The following is an 18,796-nucleotide window of genomic DNA, read 5'->3' on the forward strand; positions in this document are numbered from 1 at the left end:
CATCCTCCAATGAAGGCCCGGAAGATGTGACCAGACCCACACACAGCAGCCCTCATAGCTGCCCCTCTGGGAATGCACACCCTGCGGGTGTGGGTCATTGGGTCGACTCAACTTAGGTCGATAGTCATTAGGTCGACAGGTGAAAAGGTCGACATCAGTTTTCAGACTTTTTTTGGTGTCGTTTTCTTCGTAAAGCGACGGAGAAACCCCAATCAGTGCACCGTGTCTCCTTCGCTCGGCACAGGTTACCGTTCCAATTTTAGTCCACGTGGATCGTCAAGTATGGAAAAATCCAAAAAAATTAACAAAAATTTTGAAAAACTCATGTCGAACGTTTGACCTGTCGACTTAGTACATGTCAACCTAATGCATGTTGAACTTTAGTGGTCGACCTAATGACTGGCGACCTAAGCTGCGTCGACCTAACGACCGTATCCCAGCCCTGCTACAGCACCAACATCTAACACAGTCAGAGCGACGCGTGAGCCAACTGTGAGACAAGGCCCGGCTGCCATCTTTCTGGAGCACAAACTGAAGACAGTTCTCACTCTATAGACAGAAGCCTTCCTTCCTCTAGGGTGCCATGGACAGCAAAACAGGTGGAACTGCAAATCTCAGCATGTCTCGCCAACTGAACCTAGCAGGAAATGCAATGACTAGTAGCGAATGCCAGATATTATAATAATGGCAGCACCCACATCATAGGGGCTACTCTGGCGGCGGAGCAGCCCGGGGGCTACTGTCACACTTATACCCCCTTTCCACCTGAATACCGGGTCCGATCCGGGATGTTTAACCCGGCTACAACCCGTGTCTGCCCCGGGATCCGGTCTGAAGATCGACACAGTCTAGGTCGACAATGTTTAGGTCGACCACTATAGGTTGACAGTCAAGAGGTCGACAGGGTTGGAAGGTCGACAGGTCAAAAGGTCGGCATGAGTTTTTCATTTTTTTACTTTTTCATACTTAACGATCCACGTGGACTAAGATTGGAACGGTAAGCTCTGCCGAGCCATGCGATGGGACGCGATGCACTAATTCGGCTTCCCGGTCACTGTACGCAGAAAACGGCACACACAAAAAAAAAAACACCTCATGTCGACCTTTTGACCTGTCGACCTAGCACATGTCAACCTAGAAATCCTGTCGACCTAAACACTGTCGATTTGATGATCCACACCCATCTGCCCCGCCGTTTCCACTGCACTTTGACACGGGTTATTCCCGGATCGGATCTGTTTCCACAGATAAGCTCTGGCGTAAACTCTGTTAAAGCCTACTGATTTCACTCGTTACTCGGTTCTGAAACACGGGTAATGACCGTTTCCACTGCACAATAATCCGGGTCATTACCGTGTTACCGTGTTCAACCCAGGTAGCTACTCGGGTAGGATTCCAGGGTCACTCACCCCGTGCTGAGCCGTTTCCACTTACTAAAAACCCGTGTTGATGCGCCCCCCACATGCAAAAACACGGGTAAATGTAGCTAGTGGAAAAGGGGTATAAGTTGGCGATGAAACAATACATTTAATAAAATAAACACACAAACATCAGAGACAAGGACTTTCCGATGAATTTATCTACGTGCATATGCATTCTATAAACATGAGCAAAGTTATTAATTACAACAATTCACTTAAAAGCAGATTTTGGTGACCAGAAAAAAAATATGCATGAAAAAAAATCCCCATAGAGAAGCCGGGATATAACAAGTATACATTAGAAGGAAATAAGGGAACAGAATGAACTACGGAACAAGCCTTTATATTCCCCTGCCTCCATAATACAGACACAATACACTGCAGAGTATAGGGTAACACATCGGCCACACTAATTACACAGTACAGTACAGGTCATAGATATCACCAGCTGGGACTACAGACCCCCAAACACTGCCAGCACAGAGTGTGCCCAGAGAGACCCTTCCTGCCCGGGAGACAGCAGTGTGCTATGGCAAAGTCACACTGACAACAAAGCTTATTGTACAGCTCCACAATGTAACATTGTATAGGCCGACACAAGGTTGCTGCAAGCTCCTATGTGCACACTACACAGCGATAGCAACATGTACACTATCCCAGCTACAGCAATGTGTAATATTATACACCCCTATAGTAACATACATTATATATCTGCATGTACACTATCCCAGCTACAGCAATGTGTAATATTATACACCCCTATAGTAACATACATTATATAGCTGCATGTACACTATCCCAGCTACAGCAATGTGTAATATTATACACAACTATAGTAACATACATTATATAGCTGCATGTACACTATCCCAGCTACAGCAATGTGCAATATTATACACAACTATAGTAACATACATTATATAGCTGCATGTACACTATCCCAGCTACAGCAATGTGTATTATACACAACTATAGTAACATACATTATATAGCTGCATGTACACTATCCCAGCTACAGCAATGTGTAATATTATACACAACTATAGTAACATACATTATATAGCTGCATGTACACTATCCCAGCTACAGCAATGTGTAATATTATACACAACTATAGTAACATACATTATATAGCTGCATGTACACTATCCCAGCTACAGCAATGTGTAATATTATACACAACTATAGTAACATACATTATATAGCTGCATGTACACTATCCCAGCTACAGCAATGTGCATTATACACAACTATAGTAACATACATTATATAGCTGCATGTACACTATCCCAGCTACAGCAATGTGCAATATTATACACACCTATAGTAACATACATTATATAGCTGCATGTACACTATCCCAGCTACAGCAATGTGCATTATACACAACTATAGTAACATACATTATATAGCTGCATGTACACTATCCCAGCTACAGCAATGTGCAATATTATACACACCTATAGTAACATACATTATATAGCTGCATGTACACTATCCCAGCTACAGCAATGTGTAATATTATACACAACTATAGTAACATACATTATATAGCTGCATGTACACTATCCCAGCTACAGCAATGTGTAATATTATACACAACTATAGTAACATACATTATATAGCTGCATGTACACTATCCCAGCTACAGCAATGTGTAATATTATACACAACTATAGTAACATACATTATATAGCTGCATGTACACTATCCCAGCTACAGCAATGTGCAATATTATACACACCTATAGTAACATACATTATATAGCTGCATGTACACTATCCCAGCTACAGCAATGTGCATTATACACAACTATAGTAACATACATTATATAGCTGCATGTACACTATCCCAGCTACAGCAATGTGCAATATTATACACACCTATAGTAACATACATTATATAGCTGCATGTACACTATCCCAGCTACAGCAATGTGTAATATTATACACAACTATAGTAACATACATTATATAGCTGCATGTACACTATCCCAGCTACAGCAATGTGTAATATTATACACACCTATAGTAACATACATTATATAGCTGCATGTACACTATCCCAGCTACAGCAATGTGCAATATTATACACACCTATAGTAACATACATTATATAGCTGCATGTACACTATCCCAGCTACAGCAATGTGTAATATTATACACACCTATAGTAACATACATTATATAGCTGCATGTACACTATCCCAGCTACAGCAATGTGTAATATTATACACACCTATAGTAACATACATTATATAGCTGCATGTACACTATCCCAGCTACAGCAATGTGTAATATTATACACAACTATAGTAACATACATTATATAGCTGCATGTACACTATCCCCGCTACAGCAATGTGTAATATTATACACAACTATAGTAACATACATTATATAGCTGCATGTACACTATCCCAGCTACAGCAATGTGTATTATACACAACTATAGTAACATACATTATATAGCTGCATGTACACTATCCCCGCTACAGCAATGTGTAATATTATACACAACTATAGTAACATACATTATATAGCTGCATGTACACTATCCCCGCTACAGCAATGTGTAATATTATACACAACTATAGTAACATACATTATATAGCTGCATGTACACTATCCCAGCTACAGCAATGTGTAATATTATACACAACTATAGTAACATACATTATATAGCTGCATGTACACTATCCCCGCTACAGCAATGTGTAATATTATACACAACTATAGTAACATACATTATATAGCTGCATGTACACTATCCAAGCTACAGCAATGTGTAATATTATACACAACTATAGTAACATACATTATATAGCTGCATGCACACTATCCCAGCTACAGCAATATGTAATATTATACACAACTATAGTAACATACATTATATAGCTGCATGTACACTATCCCAGCTACAGCAATGTGTAATATTATACACAACTATAGTAACATACATTATATAGCTGCATGTACACTATCCCAGCTACAGCAATGTGTAATATTATACACAACTATAGTAACATACATTATATAGCTGCATGTACACTATCCCAGCTACAGTAATGTGTAATATTATACACAACTATAGTAACATACATTATATAGCTGCATGTACACTATCCCAGCTACAGCAATGTGTAATATTATACACAACTATAGTAACATACATTATATAGCTGCATGTACACTATCCCAGCTACAGCAATGTGTAATATTATACACAACTATAGTAACATACATTATATAGCTGCATGTACACTATCCCCTCTATACAGCTACAGCAATGTGTAATATTATACACACCTATAGTAACATACATTATATAGCTGCATGTACACTATCCCCTCTATACAGCTACAGCAATGTGCAATATTATACACAACTATAGTAACATACATTATATAGCTGCATGTACACTATCCCCTCTATACAGCTACAGCAATGTGTAATATTATACACAACTATAGTAACATACATTATATAGCTGCATGTACACTATCCCAGCTACAGCAATGTGCAATATTATACACAACTATAGTAACATACATTATATAGCTGCATGTACACTATCCCAGCTACAGCAATGTGCAATATTATACACACCTATAGTAACATACATTATATAGCTGCATGTACACTATCCCCTCTATACAGCTACAGCAATGTGTAATATTATACACAACTATAGTAACATACATTATATAGCTGCATGTACACTATCCCCTCTATACAGCTACAGCAATGTGTAATATTATACACAACTATAGTAACATACATTATATAGCTGCATGTACACTATCCCAGCTACAGCAATGTGTAATATTATACACAACTATAGTAACATACATTATATAGCTGCATGTACACTATCCCAGCTACAGCAATGTGCATTATACACAACTATAGTAACATACATTATATAGCTGCATGTACACTATCCCAGCTACAGCAATGTGTAATATTATACACAACTATAGTAACATACATTATATAGCTGCATGTACACTATCCCAGCTACAGCAATGTGTAATATTATACACAACTATAGTAACATACATTATATAGCTGCATGTACACTATCCCCTCTATACAGCTACAGCAATGTGTAATATTATACACACCTATAGTAACATACATTATATAGCTGCATGTACACTATCCCAGCTACAGCAATGTGTAATATTATACACACCTATAGTAACATACATTATATAGCTGCATGTACACTATCCCAGCTACAGTAATGTGTAATATTATACACAACTATAGTAACACACATTATATAGCTGCATGTACACTATCCCAGCTACAGTAATGTGTAATATTATACACAACTATAGTAACATACATTATATAGCTGCATGTACACTATCCCAGCTACAGTAATGTGTAATATTATACACAACTATAGTAACATACATTATATAGCTGCATGTACACTATCCCAGCTACAGCAATGTGTAATATTATACACAACTATAGTAACACACATTATATAGCTGCATGTACACTATCCCAGCTACAGTAATGTGTAATATTATACACAACTATAGTAACATACATTATATAGCTGCATGTACACTATCCCAGCTACAGTAATGTGTAATATTATACACAACTATAGTAACACACATTATATAGCTGCATGTACACTATCCCAGCTACAGTAATGTGTAATATTATACACAACTATAGTAACATACATTATATAGCTGCATGTACACTATCCCAGCTACAGCAATGTGTAATATTATACACAACTAGAGTAACACACATTATATAGCTGCATGTACACTATCCCAGCTACAGTAATGTGTAATATTATACACAACTATAGTAACATACATTATATAGCTGCATGTACACTATCCCAGCTACAGCAATGTGTATTATACACAACTACAGTAACATACATTATACAGCTGCATGTACACTATCCCAACTACAGCAATGTGTAATATTATACACAACTTTAGTAACATATATTATATAGCTGCATGTACACTATCCCCTCTATACAGCTACAGCAATATGTAATATTATACACAACTATAGTAACACACATTATATAGCTGCATGTACACTATCCCCTCTATACAGCTACAGCAATGTGTAATATTATACACACCTATAGTAACATACATTATATAGCTGCATGTACACTATCCCAGCTACAGCAATGTGCAATATTATACACAACTATAGTAACATACATTATATAGCTGCATGTACACTATCCCAGCTACAGCAATGTGTAATATTATACACACCTATAGTAACATACATTATATAGCTGCATGTACACTATCCCAGCTACAGCAATGTGTAATATTATACACACCTATAGTAACATACATTATATAGCTGCATGTACACTATCCCCGCTACAGCAATATGTAATATTATACACAACTATAGTAACATACATTATATAGCTGCATGTACACTATCCCAGCTACAGCAATGTGTAATATTATACACAACTATAGTAACATACATTATATAGCTGCATGTACACTATCCCCTCTATACAGCTACAGCAATGTGTAATATTATACACAACTATAGTAACATACATTATATAGCTGCATGTACACTATCCCAGCTACAGCAATGTGTAATATTATACACAACTATAGTAACATACATTATATAGCTGCATGTACACTATCCCAGCTACAGCAATGTGTAATATTATACACACCTATAGTAACATACATTATATAGCTGCATGCACACTATCCCAGCTACAGCAATGTGTAATATTATACACACCTATAGTAACATACATTATATAGCTGCATGTACACTATCCCAGCTACAGCAATGTGTAATATTATACACACCTATAGTAACATACATTATATAGCTGCATGTACACTATCCCAGCTACAGCAATGTGTAATATTATACACACCTATAGTAACATACATTATATAGCTGCATGTACACTATCCCAGCTACAGCAATGTGTAATATTATACACACCTATAGTAACATACATTATATAGCTGCATGTACACTATCCCAGCTACAGCAATGTGTAATATTATACACACCTATAGTAACATACATTATATAGCTGCATGCACACTATCCCAGCTACAGCAATGTGTAATATTATACACAACTATAGTAACATACATTATATAGCTGCATGCACACTATCCCAGCTACAGCAATGTGTAATATTATACACAACTATAGTAACATACATTATATAGCTGCATGTACACTATCCCCTCTATACAGCTACAGCAATGTGTAATAGTATACACACCTATAGTAACATACATTATATAGCTGCATGTACACTATCCCAGCTACAGCAATGTGTAATATTATACACAACTATAGTAACATACATTATATAGCTGCATGTACACTATCCCCTCTATACAGCTACAGCAATGTGTAATATTATACACAACTATAGTAACATACATTATATAGCTGCATGTACACTATCCCAGCTACAGCAATGTGTAATAGTATACACACCTATAGTAACATACATTATATAGCTGCATGTACACTATCCCAGCTACAGCAATGTGTAATATTATACACACCTATAGTAACATACATTATATAGCTGCATGTACACTATCCCAGCTACAGCAATGTGTAATATTATACACACCTATAGTAACATACATTATATAGCTGCATGTACACTATCCCAGCTACAGCAATGTGTAATATTATACACACCTATAGTAACATACATTATATAGCTGCATGTACACTATCCCAGCTACAGCAATGTGCAATATTATACACAACTATAGTAACATACATTATATAGCTGCATGTACACTATAAAGCAATGTGCAATATTATACACAACTATAGTAAAATACACTATATAGCAGCATGCACAAAATTATAGAAACACAGATATAGCAAAATGCATAATACCCAAAATATAAACATGTATAATGTTGATACAGCTACATGCACTATTCTACACACACACACATATATATCTACATGCACAAATGTATATACTGTAGCTATATGCAAAGTTGTATACAGTAGATACATATATAGCTATATGCACATTATAGATACCTGTACAGCTACTGTACATGCACAATATTATATATACACATATATAGCTATATGCACAATGTTATATACACATACAGCTATATGCACAATATTATATATACAGCTGCATGCACAGTAGTATAGATACATGTATATAGCTATGTGCACAGTAGTATAGATACATGTATCTAGTTATGTGCACAGTAGTATAGATACATGTATCTAGTTATGTGCACAGTAGTATAGATACATGTATCTAGTTATGTGCACAGTAGTATAGATACATGTATCTAGTTATGTGCACAGTAGTATAGATACATGTATCTAGTTATGTGCACAGTAGTATAGATACATGTATCTAGTTATGTGCACAGTAGTATAGATACATGTATCTAGTTATGTGCACAGTAGTATAGATACATGTATCTAGTTATGTGCACAGTAGTATAGATACATGTATCTAGTTATGTGCACAGTAGTATAGATACATGTATCTAGTTATGTGCACAGTAGTATAGATACATGTATCTAGTTATGTGCACAGTAGTATAGATACATGTATCTAGTTATGTGCACAGTAGTATAGATACATGTATCTAGTTATGTGCACAGTAGTATAGATACATGTATCTAGTTATGTGCACAGTAGTATAGATACATGTATCTAGTTATGTGCACAGTAGTATAGATACATGTATATAGCTATGTGCACAGTAGTATAGATAAATGTATATAGCTATGTGCACAGTAGTATAGATACATGTATATAGCTATGTGCACAGTAGTATAGATACATGTATATAGCTATATGCACAGTAGTATAGATACATGTATATAGCTATGTGCACAGTAGTATAGATACATGTATATAGCTATGTGCACAGTAGTATAGATACATGTATATAGCTATGTGCACAGTAGTATAGATACATGTATATAGCTATATGCACAGTAGTATAGATAAATGTATATAGCTATGTGCACAGTAGTATAGATAGATACATGTATATAGCTATGTGCACAATATAAGACACAGCTACAGTACATGCACAATCCTAAAGAAAACAAGTTTAACCCTTCAGCCGCTGCATGCCCTCCTGTCAGAGAGTGGCCCGGGACTTACTTCTCATCCACATGCAGGCTGGGGGGACACTTGATGGCCAGCCACGTCTTCCAGGGAACATGTTTGACTTTATAAACCTGACCAAAGCCCCCAGACCCGATCTTCTCCCACCCACAGAACTCCTTGGAGTCAAAGGTCCTGAGGAGCCCCATGTCCCATGGGGAAGGAGCCTCCTTGTCCATGGTGCTGCACCCTGTGTCCTCTCCTCTCCCCCCAGCACTGTCTGACTGTGAGAGGCCAGCAGCTCCCTGCCCAGGTGAGGATTAAGGTGTGTTCCTCATTACCAGGTGCTGACCTCATTTCCTGACTCGTCCTACCTGCTGCACCTCCAGGCATTCTGTGAGTCAGGTGAGCTGTGCTGCCACCCAGCGGCCAGAAGTGCTAACTGCGGGACAGCCAAACTGCTGGGTGCTCCAACCTGTGACTCTTTTATTGTGCTGTTAAACTACAATTCTCTTTCTTTAAAGTCCATTATATGCAGGGAAATTGCAACTTACTCTCATCCATATAATGTGCTTATACTTCTATACTACTTGCATAGTTATCTGCATTTTTAAATATTTGTTAATATGGGCCCTGTAAATTATAGTTGTGTCCAAGGCCGTTTCTAGCCAATTTGGCTCCCAGTGCGAGATTTCAAAATGCGCCCCCCCCCCCCCTCCCCTCCCCCTCATTGCTATAAAAAAAATTGCGTCCCCCCCCCCCCCACATACCTATAAAAAGAAAAAGCATGCGCGGGTGTGTGGCCTGAATAAAATGGGCGTGGTCTCGTTAAAGTGGGCGTGGCATCATCTGATATCACGCCCACCACAGGGGGGAAAAATAAAAATAAAAAAGTCCCCATTTTACACAGCGCGGCAGGCAGATGTCCCCATTTTACACAGTATGGCAGGCAGGTGTCCCCATTTTACACAGTATGGCAGGCAGGTGTCCCCATTTTACACAGCACGGCAGGCAGGTGTCCCCATTTTACACAGCACGGCAGGCAGGTGTCCCCATTTCACAGAGCACGGCAGGCAGGTGTCCCCATTTTACACAGTATGTCAGGTACGTGTCCCCATTTTACACAGTATGTCAGGTACGTGTCCCCATTTTACACAGCATGGCAGGCAGCTGTCCCCATTTTACAAAGTGCGGCAGGCAGATGTTCCCATTTTACAAAGTGCAGCAGGCAGGTGTCCCCATTTTACACAGCACGGCAGGCAGGTGTCCCCATTTTACACAGTATGGCAGGTACGTGTCCCCATTTTACACAGTACGGCAGGCAGGTGTCCCCGTTTTACACAGTACGGCTGGCAGGTGTCCCCATTTTACACAGTATGGAAGGTACGTGTCCCCATTTTACACAGTACGGCAGGCAGGTGTCCCCATTTTACACAGTATGGCAGGTACGTGTCCCCATTTTACACAGTACGGCAGGTACGTGTCCCCATTTTACACAGTACGGCAGGCAGGTGTCCCCATTTTACACAGTACGGCAGGTACGTGTCCCCATTTTACACAGTACGGCAGGCAGGTGTCCCCATTTTACACAGTATGGCAGGTACGTGTCCCCATTTTACACAGTATGGCAGGTACGTGTCCCCATTTTACACAGTACGGCAGGTACGTGTCCCCATTTTACACAGCACGGCAGGCAGGTGTCCCCATTTTACACAGTGCGGCAGGCAGGTGTCCCCATTTTACACAGTACGGCAGGTACGTGTCCCCATTTTACACAGTACGGCAGGAAGGTGTCCCCATTTTACACAGTATGGCAGGTACGTGTCCCCATTTTACACAGCACGGCAGGCAGGTGTCAAGTGGGGGGGGGAGGGAGGGAGGGAGGTGGAGAGAAAGAGAAATAGAGATACTACTTACATCTTCCCGCTCTTCGGGTCTGGCCGCCTCACGTCCCTCACGCCGGCCACCTCCTCCTTCCAGGCTTATCTCCTCTCCTCCCTCTTCCCGAGCGCTCCTGCTCAGAGGGGGGCGGGGTTTCGCGGAATGACGCGTTTGCGTCGTGACGTCACGACGCAAACGCGTCATTTCGCGAAACTCCGCCCCCCGATCAGGAGCGCTCGGGAAGAGGGAGGAGAGGAGATAAGGACACACAAAGTGCCGCGGCGAGCGCCCCGTGCAGTTGCACGGCTCGCCCGCCACTAGAAACGGCACTGGTTGTGTCTCACAGTCCCAATTTGCCATAGGGGTGGTCATCAATGATTAGCAACTACTGATGGTTTGCCACCAATGGTCAATCGCTTTGCTATCAACGGCAGAGGTCCCATAAAAATGACATCGGTCCTTCATCCTTAGCCCTCTGTGGCCCACGCTCACTTTCTACGCCATCTGTGTCACCCCTGTCTGTCTGCCCCTCCCCTTTAGAATGTAAGCTCTCACGAGCAGGGCCCTCTTCCCTCATGTGCTATCTTCTTTTCAATACTCCCTTTGATAGCAGCAAATACCCCAGTTTTCTGCCACCCTGATACTTATTCCAGTGCTGATTACTGACGCAGCTATGTTTACAGTGGCGTAACTAGAAGTTTTTCTCCCCCAAGCCAAAAAATCCTTCGGCTGCCCCCCCCCTCCCCCCCATCCCCCATTATTGGCACCATGAAAGGGACAAACATGCCGCCAACAAGGGGTGTGGCTTCGTTGGAATGGGCGTGGCTTTGCATAATGGGGCGTGGTATTGCAGGAAAAGACTTCCTTATACCCCAGTTTTGCAACCTGCACGCCCAGACGTTAGCCACCACTGGAAAGAAAAATAATCCTGATTCATGCCCCTTACATTATTTGTCATTTTTCCTCCTTATAGTAATGCCCAGTATACATTATGCCACATACTGCAATGGCCCTTAGACATTATTCCACGCACAATAATGCACATGACACAATATGCACACACCATAATGCCCCCGACACATTATGCCACACACCGTAATGCCTGTGACACATTATGCCACACACCGTAATGCCTGTGACACATTATGCCACACACCGTAATGCCTGTGACACATGACGACAGGAATCGCAATGCCCGTTATACATTATGCTACACACTGCAATGCCCCTGATAGATTATAGCACATACAATGCCTGTGACACATTATGACACACACTGCAATGACCCTGAGACATTATACAACATACCACAATGCCCGTGATATAGTATACAACACACAGTAATGCCCGACACATTATGACACATACCGCAATGTCCGTGATACATTATGCCACACACTGCAATGACCCTGAGACATTATACCACATATCACAATGCCCGTGATATAGTATACCATACACCATAATACCTGTGACACATACCGCAATGCCCGTTATACATTATGCCACACTGCAATGCCCCTGAGACATTATACCACATACCACAATGCACGTGATATAGTATGCCACATACCGTAATGCCTGTGACACATTATGACGCACACCGCAATGTCCGTGATACATTATGCCACACACCGTAATGCCCATTACACATTAAGTCCACAGTAAGGCTTCTAATTACTTTTAAATTACCTGCTCGTTGCCAGGGGTTTCATGCTCTTGGTTCCATGCACGGTGCCAGGGGTTTTCATGCTCAGGGTGTCATGCTCGTTGCCAGGTGTTTCATGCACTGGGTGTCATGCTCGTTGCCAGGAGTTTCATGCACTGGGTGTCATGCTCGTTGCTAGGGGGTAGTGCTTGTTGCTAGGGCTGTGCTCCCAGTGCCACATATGTCCCCAGTGCCACATATTCCCCCACGGTGCCAGGTACTCACATGCCCCCAGTGCCAAATATAGCCCCCCCCCCCTCCCCCAGTGCCACATATGCCCCCAGTGCCAGATATTCCCCCACAGTGCCAGGTGCTCACGTGCCCCCAGTGCCAAATATAGCCCCCCCCCCCATGTGCCAGGTACACATGCAGTGCCATATATCCCCCTCAGTCCCCCCCCCAGTGCCATATATGCCCCCTCAGTGCCATATATGCCCCCACACTTCCCCCCCAGTGCCATATATACCCCCTCAGTGCCCCCCCCAGTGCCATATATGCCCCCTCAGTGCCCCCTGTGCCATATATGCCCCCTCAGTGCCATATATGCCCCCTCAGTGCCCCCTGTGCCATACATGCCCCCTCAGTGCTGTGAAGGAGGGACAAGGAGGGCACAGCGCGCGCCTCTCTCATGTCCCTCCTGCATCTCCGTCTCTCTGGTCTAATAAAGGAAGTGCCGGTTCGTGAGCCAATCAGAGCTCACGAACGGCACTTCCATTATTAGACCAGACGGACGGAGACGAAGGATGGACACTGGAGAGGCGCGCGCGGCGCGCTGTGCCCTCCGTGTCCCGTTACAGCAGGGAGGGAGAGGAGACAGCAGATTGACATGCGGACGCTCGTCCGCATGTCAATCTGCTCTGAATCAGTGGTGGCGCCCCCGCAGCCCCTCGCCCCCAAGCCACCGCGAGGGCTGCGGGGGCAGTAGTTACGCCACTGTATGTTTATATACCCTGTACTTGTCCAATATTGTATTGAACTGTAAGTCATTGTCTTCATGTTTTGGTTATTTGTTTACTCTGTAATTTGGCGCTGCGGATCCCATGTGGCGCCATATAAATAAAGGATAATAATAATAATAATGTAGAAATATTTTTTTCCATAGAATAGTACGGTACCCCGCCCCTGGCGCTCCTCACTTAGCCCCGCCTCCTTCCCTGATTAGCCTCCACATGCCCCACAGTAGTGCAGGATGCGTGTGGGGATGTAGTATGTTACGCCGACGGTCGGGATCCCGGCGCCCAGGATACATGCCGGCAGCTGGGCGAGTGCAAGTGAGCCCCTTGCAGGCCCGTTGCGGCCACGGTGGTGCGCTAAGCGCACCATGCTATTTATTCTCCCTCCAGGGGGGGTCGTGGACCCCCAAGAGGAAGAATAGTTGTCGGTATGCCAGAAGTTGGGATTCCGGCGCCGGTATACTGAGCGTCGGGATCCCAACAGCCGGCATACTGAATACCACCCGTGTGTGGATGTTAGGAAAGGATGTACTATGCCACGCTGCCCTATAATGTCTGATCTGTTTACCTGAGAAAGAGTAATTTATAAAGATTAAAAACCATTTATGTGCAGAAACATAGCTGCCAACTTTCCCTAATTTCCGAAGGCATCGCAAGACGTTACAGATTTATCCTTACAAATATCCCTCATCTTCAATATTAATCAGACATGGCGGTCCGGAAGCACGTGTCACCATGGGACCTTATTCTCTGTGATTCATCATTTTAAGTAGGAATATTTGCAACACAAAAAAGTATGTTAACAGCAAACATGATATTATAAGGGTTGTAGGTATATAGTCTACTTTCTGCGCTGTAGGAGGGCTGCGAAGGTCTAGCTGGTAGGGGCGGGGGTGTGGGGAGTAGTGCTGTCAATAATGTTATCGTGGCCCCATTATTTTATTTATTTATTACCAGTTATTTATATAGCGCAGTGGCGTCAGAAGGCGGGTGCGGCCCGCACCTGGGTGTCCCCCACCGAAGGGGTGACACCAAATGCCTGCTATTCTGTAGTGACAGGAGCCGAGTGCTGCAATGAGATAACCCCCTGCAGCACTCGGCTCCTGTCACAGAGAAGAGCCGGCACTGCACGCTGAGCAGTCTCCGGGGGCAGCCAGCATCTTCGGGAAAGCTGGATATGCCCCCGGAGCAGAAAAAAAAAGATCAGTTAGGCCACGCCCCCTTTTCGGACACCCGCGGCTCCCGCGGGGGAGGGGGGGGGTGATAATACAGAATGCGCTCCGGGTGTCACCACACCCGGTGATGTCTCTGATATAGCGTACACATATTCCGCAGTGCTGTATAGAGAATACTTGCCCATTCACATCAGTCCCTGCCCCAGTGGAGCTTACACTCTATATTCCCTACCACATGTACACACAGACACATTCACCTAGGGTTAATTTTTGTTGGGAGCCAATTAACCTACCTGTATATTTTTGTATTGTGGGAGGAAACCGGAGTACCCGGAGGAAACCCACGCAAGTACGGGGAGAATATACATACATATATGCTGTGGGTGACTGGGCCGTGATGGCGCGATCCACAGCGTCCGCTAGACTGAAATGTATGGGGGATGCAAAATGCCTGACGCCATTTGTGAGCCCCATAGTAACATTTTTAAGGGCCCCGTGTGTTGCCCAATGGCAAAAAAAAAAAAAGAGACGACGGGGGTAATTCCAAGTTGATAGCAGCAGGAATTTAGTTAGCAACTGGGCAAAACCATGTGCACTGCAGGGGAGGCAGATATAACATGTGCAGAGAGAGTTAGATTTGGGTGGGGTGTGTTCAATCTGCAATCTAATTTGCAGTGTAAAAATAAAGCAGCCAGTATTTACTCTGCACAGAAACAATATAACCCACCCAAATCTAACTCTCTCTGCACATGTTATATCTGCCTCCCCTGCAGTGCACATGGGGGGTCATTCCGAGTTGTTCGCTCTGTATTTTTTTCTCGCAACGGAGCGATTAGTCGCTAATGCGCATGCGCAATGCCCGCAATGCGACTGCGCCAAGTAAATTAGCTATGCAGTTAGGTATTTTACTCACGGCATTACAAGGTTTTTTCTTCGTTCTGGTGATCGTAATGTGATTGACAGGAAGTGGGTGTTTCTGGGCCGAAACTGGCCGTTTTATGGGTGTGTGCGAAAAAACGCTACCGTTTCTGGGAAAAACGCGGGAGTGGCTGGAGAAACGGAGGAGTGTCTGGGCGAACGCTGGGTGTGTTTGTGACGTCAAACCAGGAACGACAAGCACTGAACTGATCGCAGATGCCGAGTAAGTCTGGAGCTACTCAGAAACTGCACAGAGATGTCTATTCGCAATTCTGCTAATCTTTCGTTCGCAATTTTGGTAAGATAAGATTCACTCCCAGTAGGCGGCGGCTTAGCGTGTGCAAAGCTGCTAAAAGCAGCTTGCGAGCGAACAACTCGGAATGACCCCCATGGTTTTGCCCAGTTGCTAACTAAATTCCTGCTGCGATCAACTTGGAATTACCCCTGACATACAGACATGGGACAGAAAGGAAGACAGGTCTCCCTTCAGTTGTGGCCCCTATAACAGCTGCACATTACTGTTTTTTCCCCAATTATAAAGAACAATGAAATAAGCCGGCGATATACAAATAAATGTTAATGATGAAGTAATTACCCTGTCTCAGAGCTGCCATTGTGTGTAAATGTAATTCCTGTGTATGTAAGGTGCACTCACTGTATTTTTATTGTATTTATATACAGTCCGTAGCACTGTGCAGAGAAAAATACAGCAATACATACAAATAATACAATATTATCAGACAGCACAAGGGGGAAATCAAGCTGTGAGGTATTTAGGGTGGGATGTATTAACATACATCGCTGCCCCTCGCGATACCTGTAAGGTGGTGTGCAGGGGGTCTCCGTCACCACCCTGGGCTCTCCTTCACCTCAGCTGTCAGGAACAAGGCAGCAGGCTGTCCCCGGCGCCCAGGGGCGGATCTAGAAGAAAATGATAGGCGGGGCACCATGGAAGGGGCAAGTACATTTGCGTGCGGCTTCGGTGTATGTGAGGTGCAGGGTGCATTGTGCAGGGGGCAGCGTTTGAGGGGCAGGGGGCAGCGTGTGAGGGTCAGGGTGCAGGGGGCAGTGTGTGAGGTGCTGGGTACAGGGGGCAGTGTGTGAGGGGCAGGGGGCAGCGTGTGAGGGGCAGGGGGCAGCGTGTGTGGGGCAGGATATAGGGGGGCAGTGTGTGAGAGGCAGGGTGCAGGGGGCAGCGTGTGAGGAGCAGGGGGCAGGATGTGAGGGGCAGGGTGTGAGGGGCAGAGGGCAGCGTGTGAGGTGCAGGGGGCAAGAGGCAGCGTGTGAGGGGCAGGAGGCAGCGTGTGAGGGGCAGGGTGTGAGAGGCAGGGTGCAGTGTGTGAGGGGCAGTTGGCCCCCAGTAATAATGTCCCCCAGTAGTTTGCCCCCAGCAGAAGCCCCCCAGTAATTATGTCCTCCAGTAGTTTGCCCCCAGTAGTAATGCCCCTCAGGAGTTTGCCCCCAATAGATGACCCCCCAGTAGTAATGCCCCCAGTAGATGCCCCCCAGTAATAATGCCCCAGTAGTAATGTAGTAGATGCCACCAGTAATAATGTCCCCCAGTAGTTTGCCACCAGTAGATGCCCCCCCAGTAAAAATGTCCCCCAGTAGCTGCCCCCAGTAGCTGCCCCCAGTAGTAATGCCCCCAAGGAGTTTGCCCCCAGTAGATGCCCCCAGTAATAATGCCACCAGTAGTAAAACCCCCAGAAGATGCCACCAGTAATAATGTCCCCAGTAGTAATGCCCCCAATAGATGCCCCCCAGTAGTAATGCCCCCAATAGATGCCCCCCAGTAGTAATGCCCCCCAGGAGTTTGCCCCCAATAGATGACCCCCCAGTAGTAATGCCCCCAGTAATAATGCCACCAGTAGTAAAACCCCCAGTAATAATGTCCCCAGTAGTAATGCCACCAGTAATAATGTCCCCAGTACTAATGACCCCAATAGATGCCCCCCAGTAATAGTGCCCCCAGTAGTTTGCCCCAGTAGTAATGCCCTCCCCAGTAGTAATGCCCCTTGTTGATGCCCCACCAGTAATAAGGTCCCCCCGTAGTTTGCCCCCAGTAGATGCCCCCGCTGCACTAAGGTAGAAAAAACACATCATACTTACCGAGCCCCGTTCCCACTTCCAGACCGCTGCAGTCCTCCTCCTCCCTGGGTGTCCGCTCCTCAGTCAGCACTATGAGAGAGACGTCATAACTGACGTCTCTCCCATAGCGCACGCCGCACAGTGACAGCGCCGGAAGCCGGAGCTCAGTACTGAGTTCCTGCCTCCGGCTCACGGTGAGGAGAGATGGGCGCCTGCTGGTAACACAATCTCAGCGGGCGCACGTCATCTCCCTGTGCGGCGCCGGGGACGCATAGGGTTGGGGCCACAAATGACAGAGGGGCACGGGCCCGAGTGCCTTCCCCTCCCTGGATCCGCCACTGCCGGCATCGCCTCCTCACCCTGCAGCCGGCAGGACCTTCGGCTGCGTTGCTAGGGGGAGGAGGAGATTACCTTCCGGGACCAGGGCAGCCTGGAGGAAGGTATGCCAGGGGGAGGAGGGTCGGCGTCTGTGGCGGGGGGCAGCGGAGGCGGCGGGTTGCGGCGGTCGGCGATAAGAAGCCCATAGGC

At 44.3% G+C, this 18,796-nt stretch overlaps 1 protein-coding gene across 1 annotated transcript in view; it reads right to left on the reverse strand.

The window, feature by feature from the left end:
- The window catches only part of RIPK4 (receptor interacting serine/threonine kinase 4), a 28,438-nt gene extending 18,562 nt beyond the window's left edge, over positions 1–9,876 (reverse strand). Inside the window, exon 1 of the mRNA XM_063956682.1 lies at positions 9,603–9,876. Coding sequence (XP_063812752.1) covers positions 9,603–9,784 — 182 coding nt within the window. The 5' untranslated portion in view covers positions 9,785–9,876. The remainder of the gene's footprint in view (positions 1–9,602) is intronic.
- Positions 9,877–18,796: the final 8,920 nt, after the last annotated feature.

This window comes from Pseudophryne corroboree, chromosome 2, assembly GCF_028390025.1.
Source record: "Pseudophryne corroboree isolate aPseCor3 chromosome 2, aPseCor3.hap2, whole genome shotgun sequence".
Classification (NCBI taxonomy): domain Eukaryota; kingdom Metazoa; phylum Chordata; class Amphibia; order Anura; family Myobatrachidae; genus Pseudophryne; species Pseudophryne corroboree.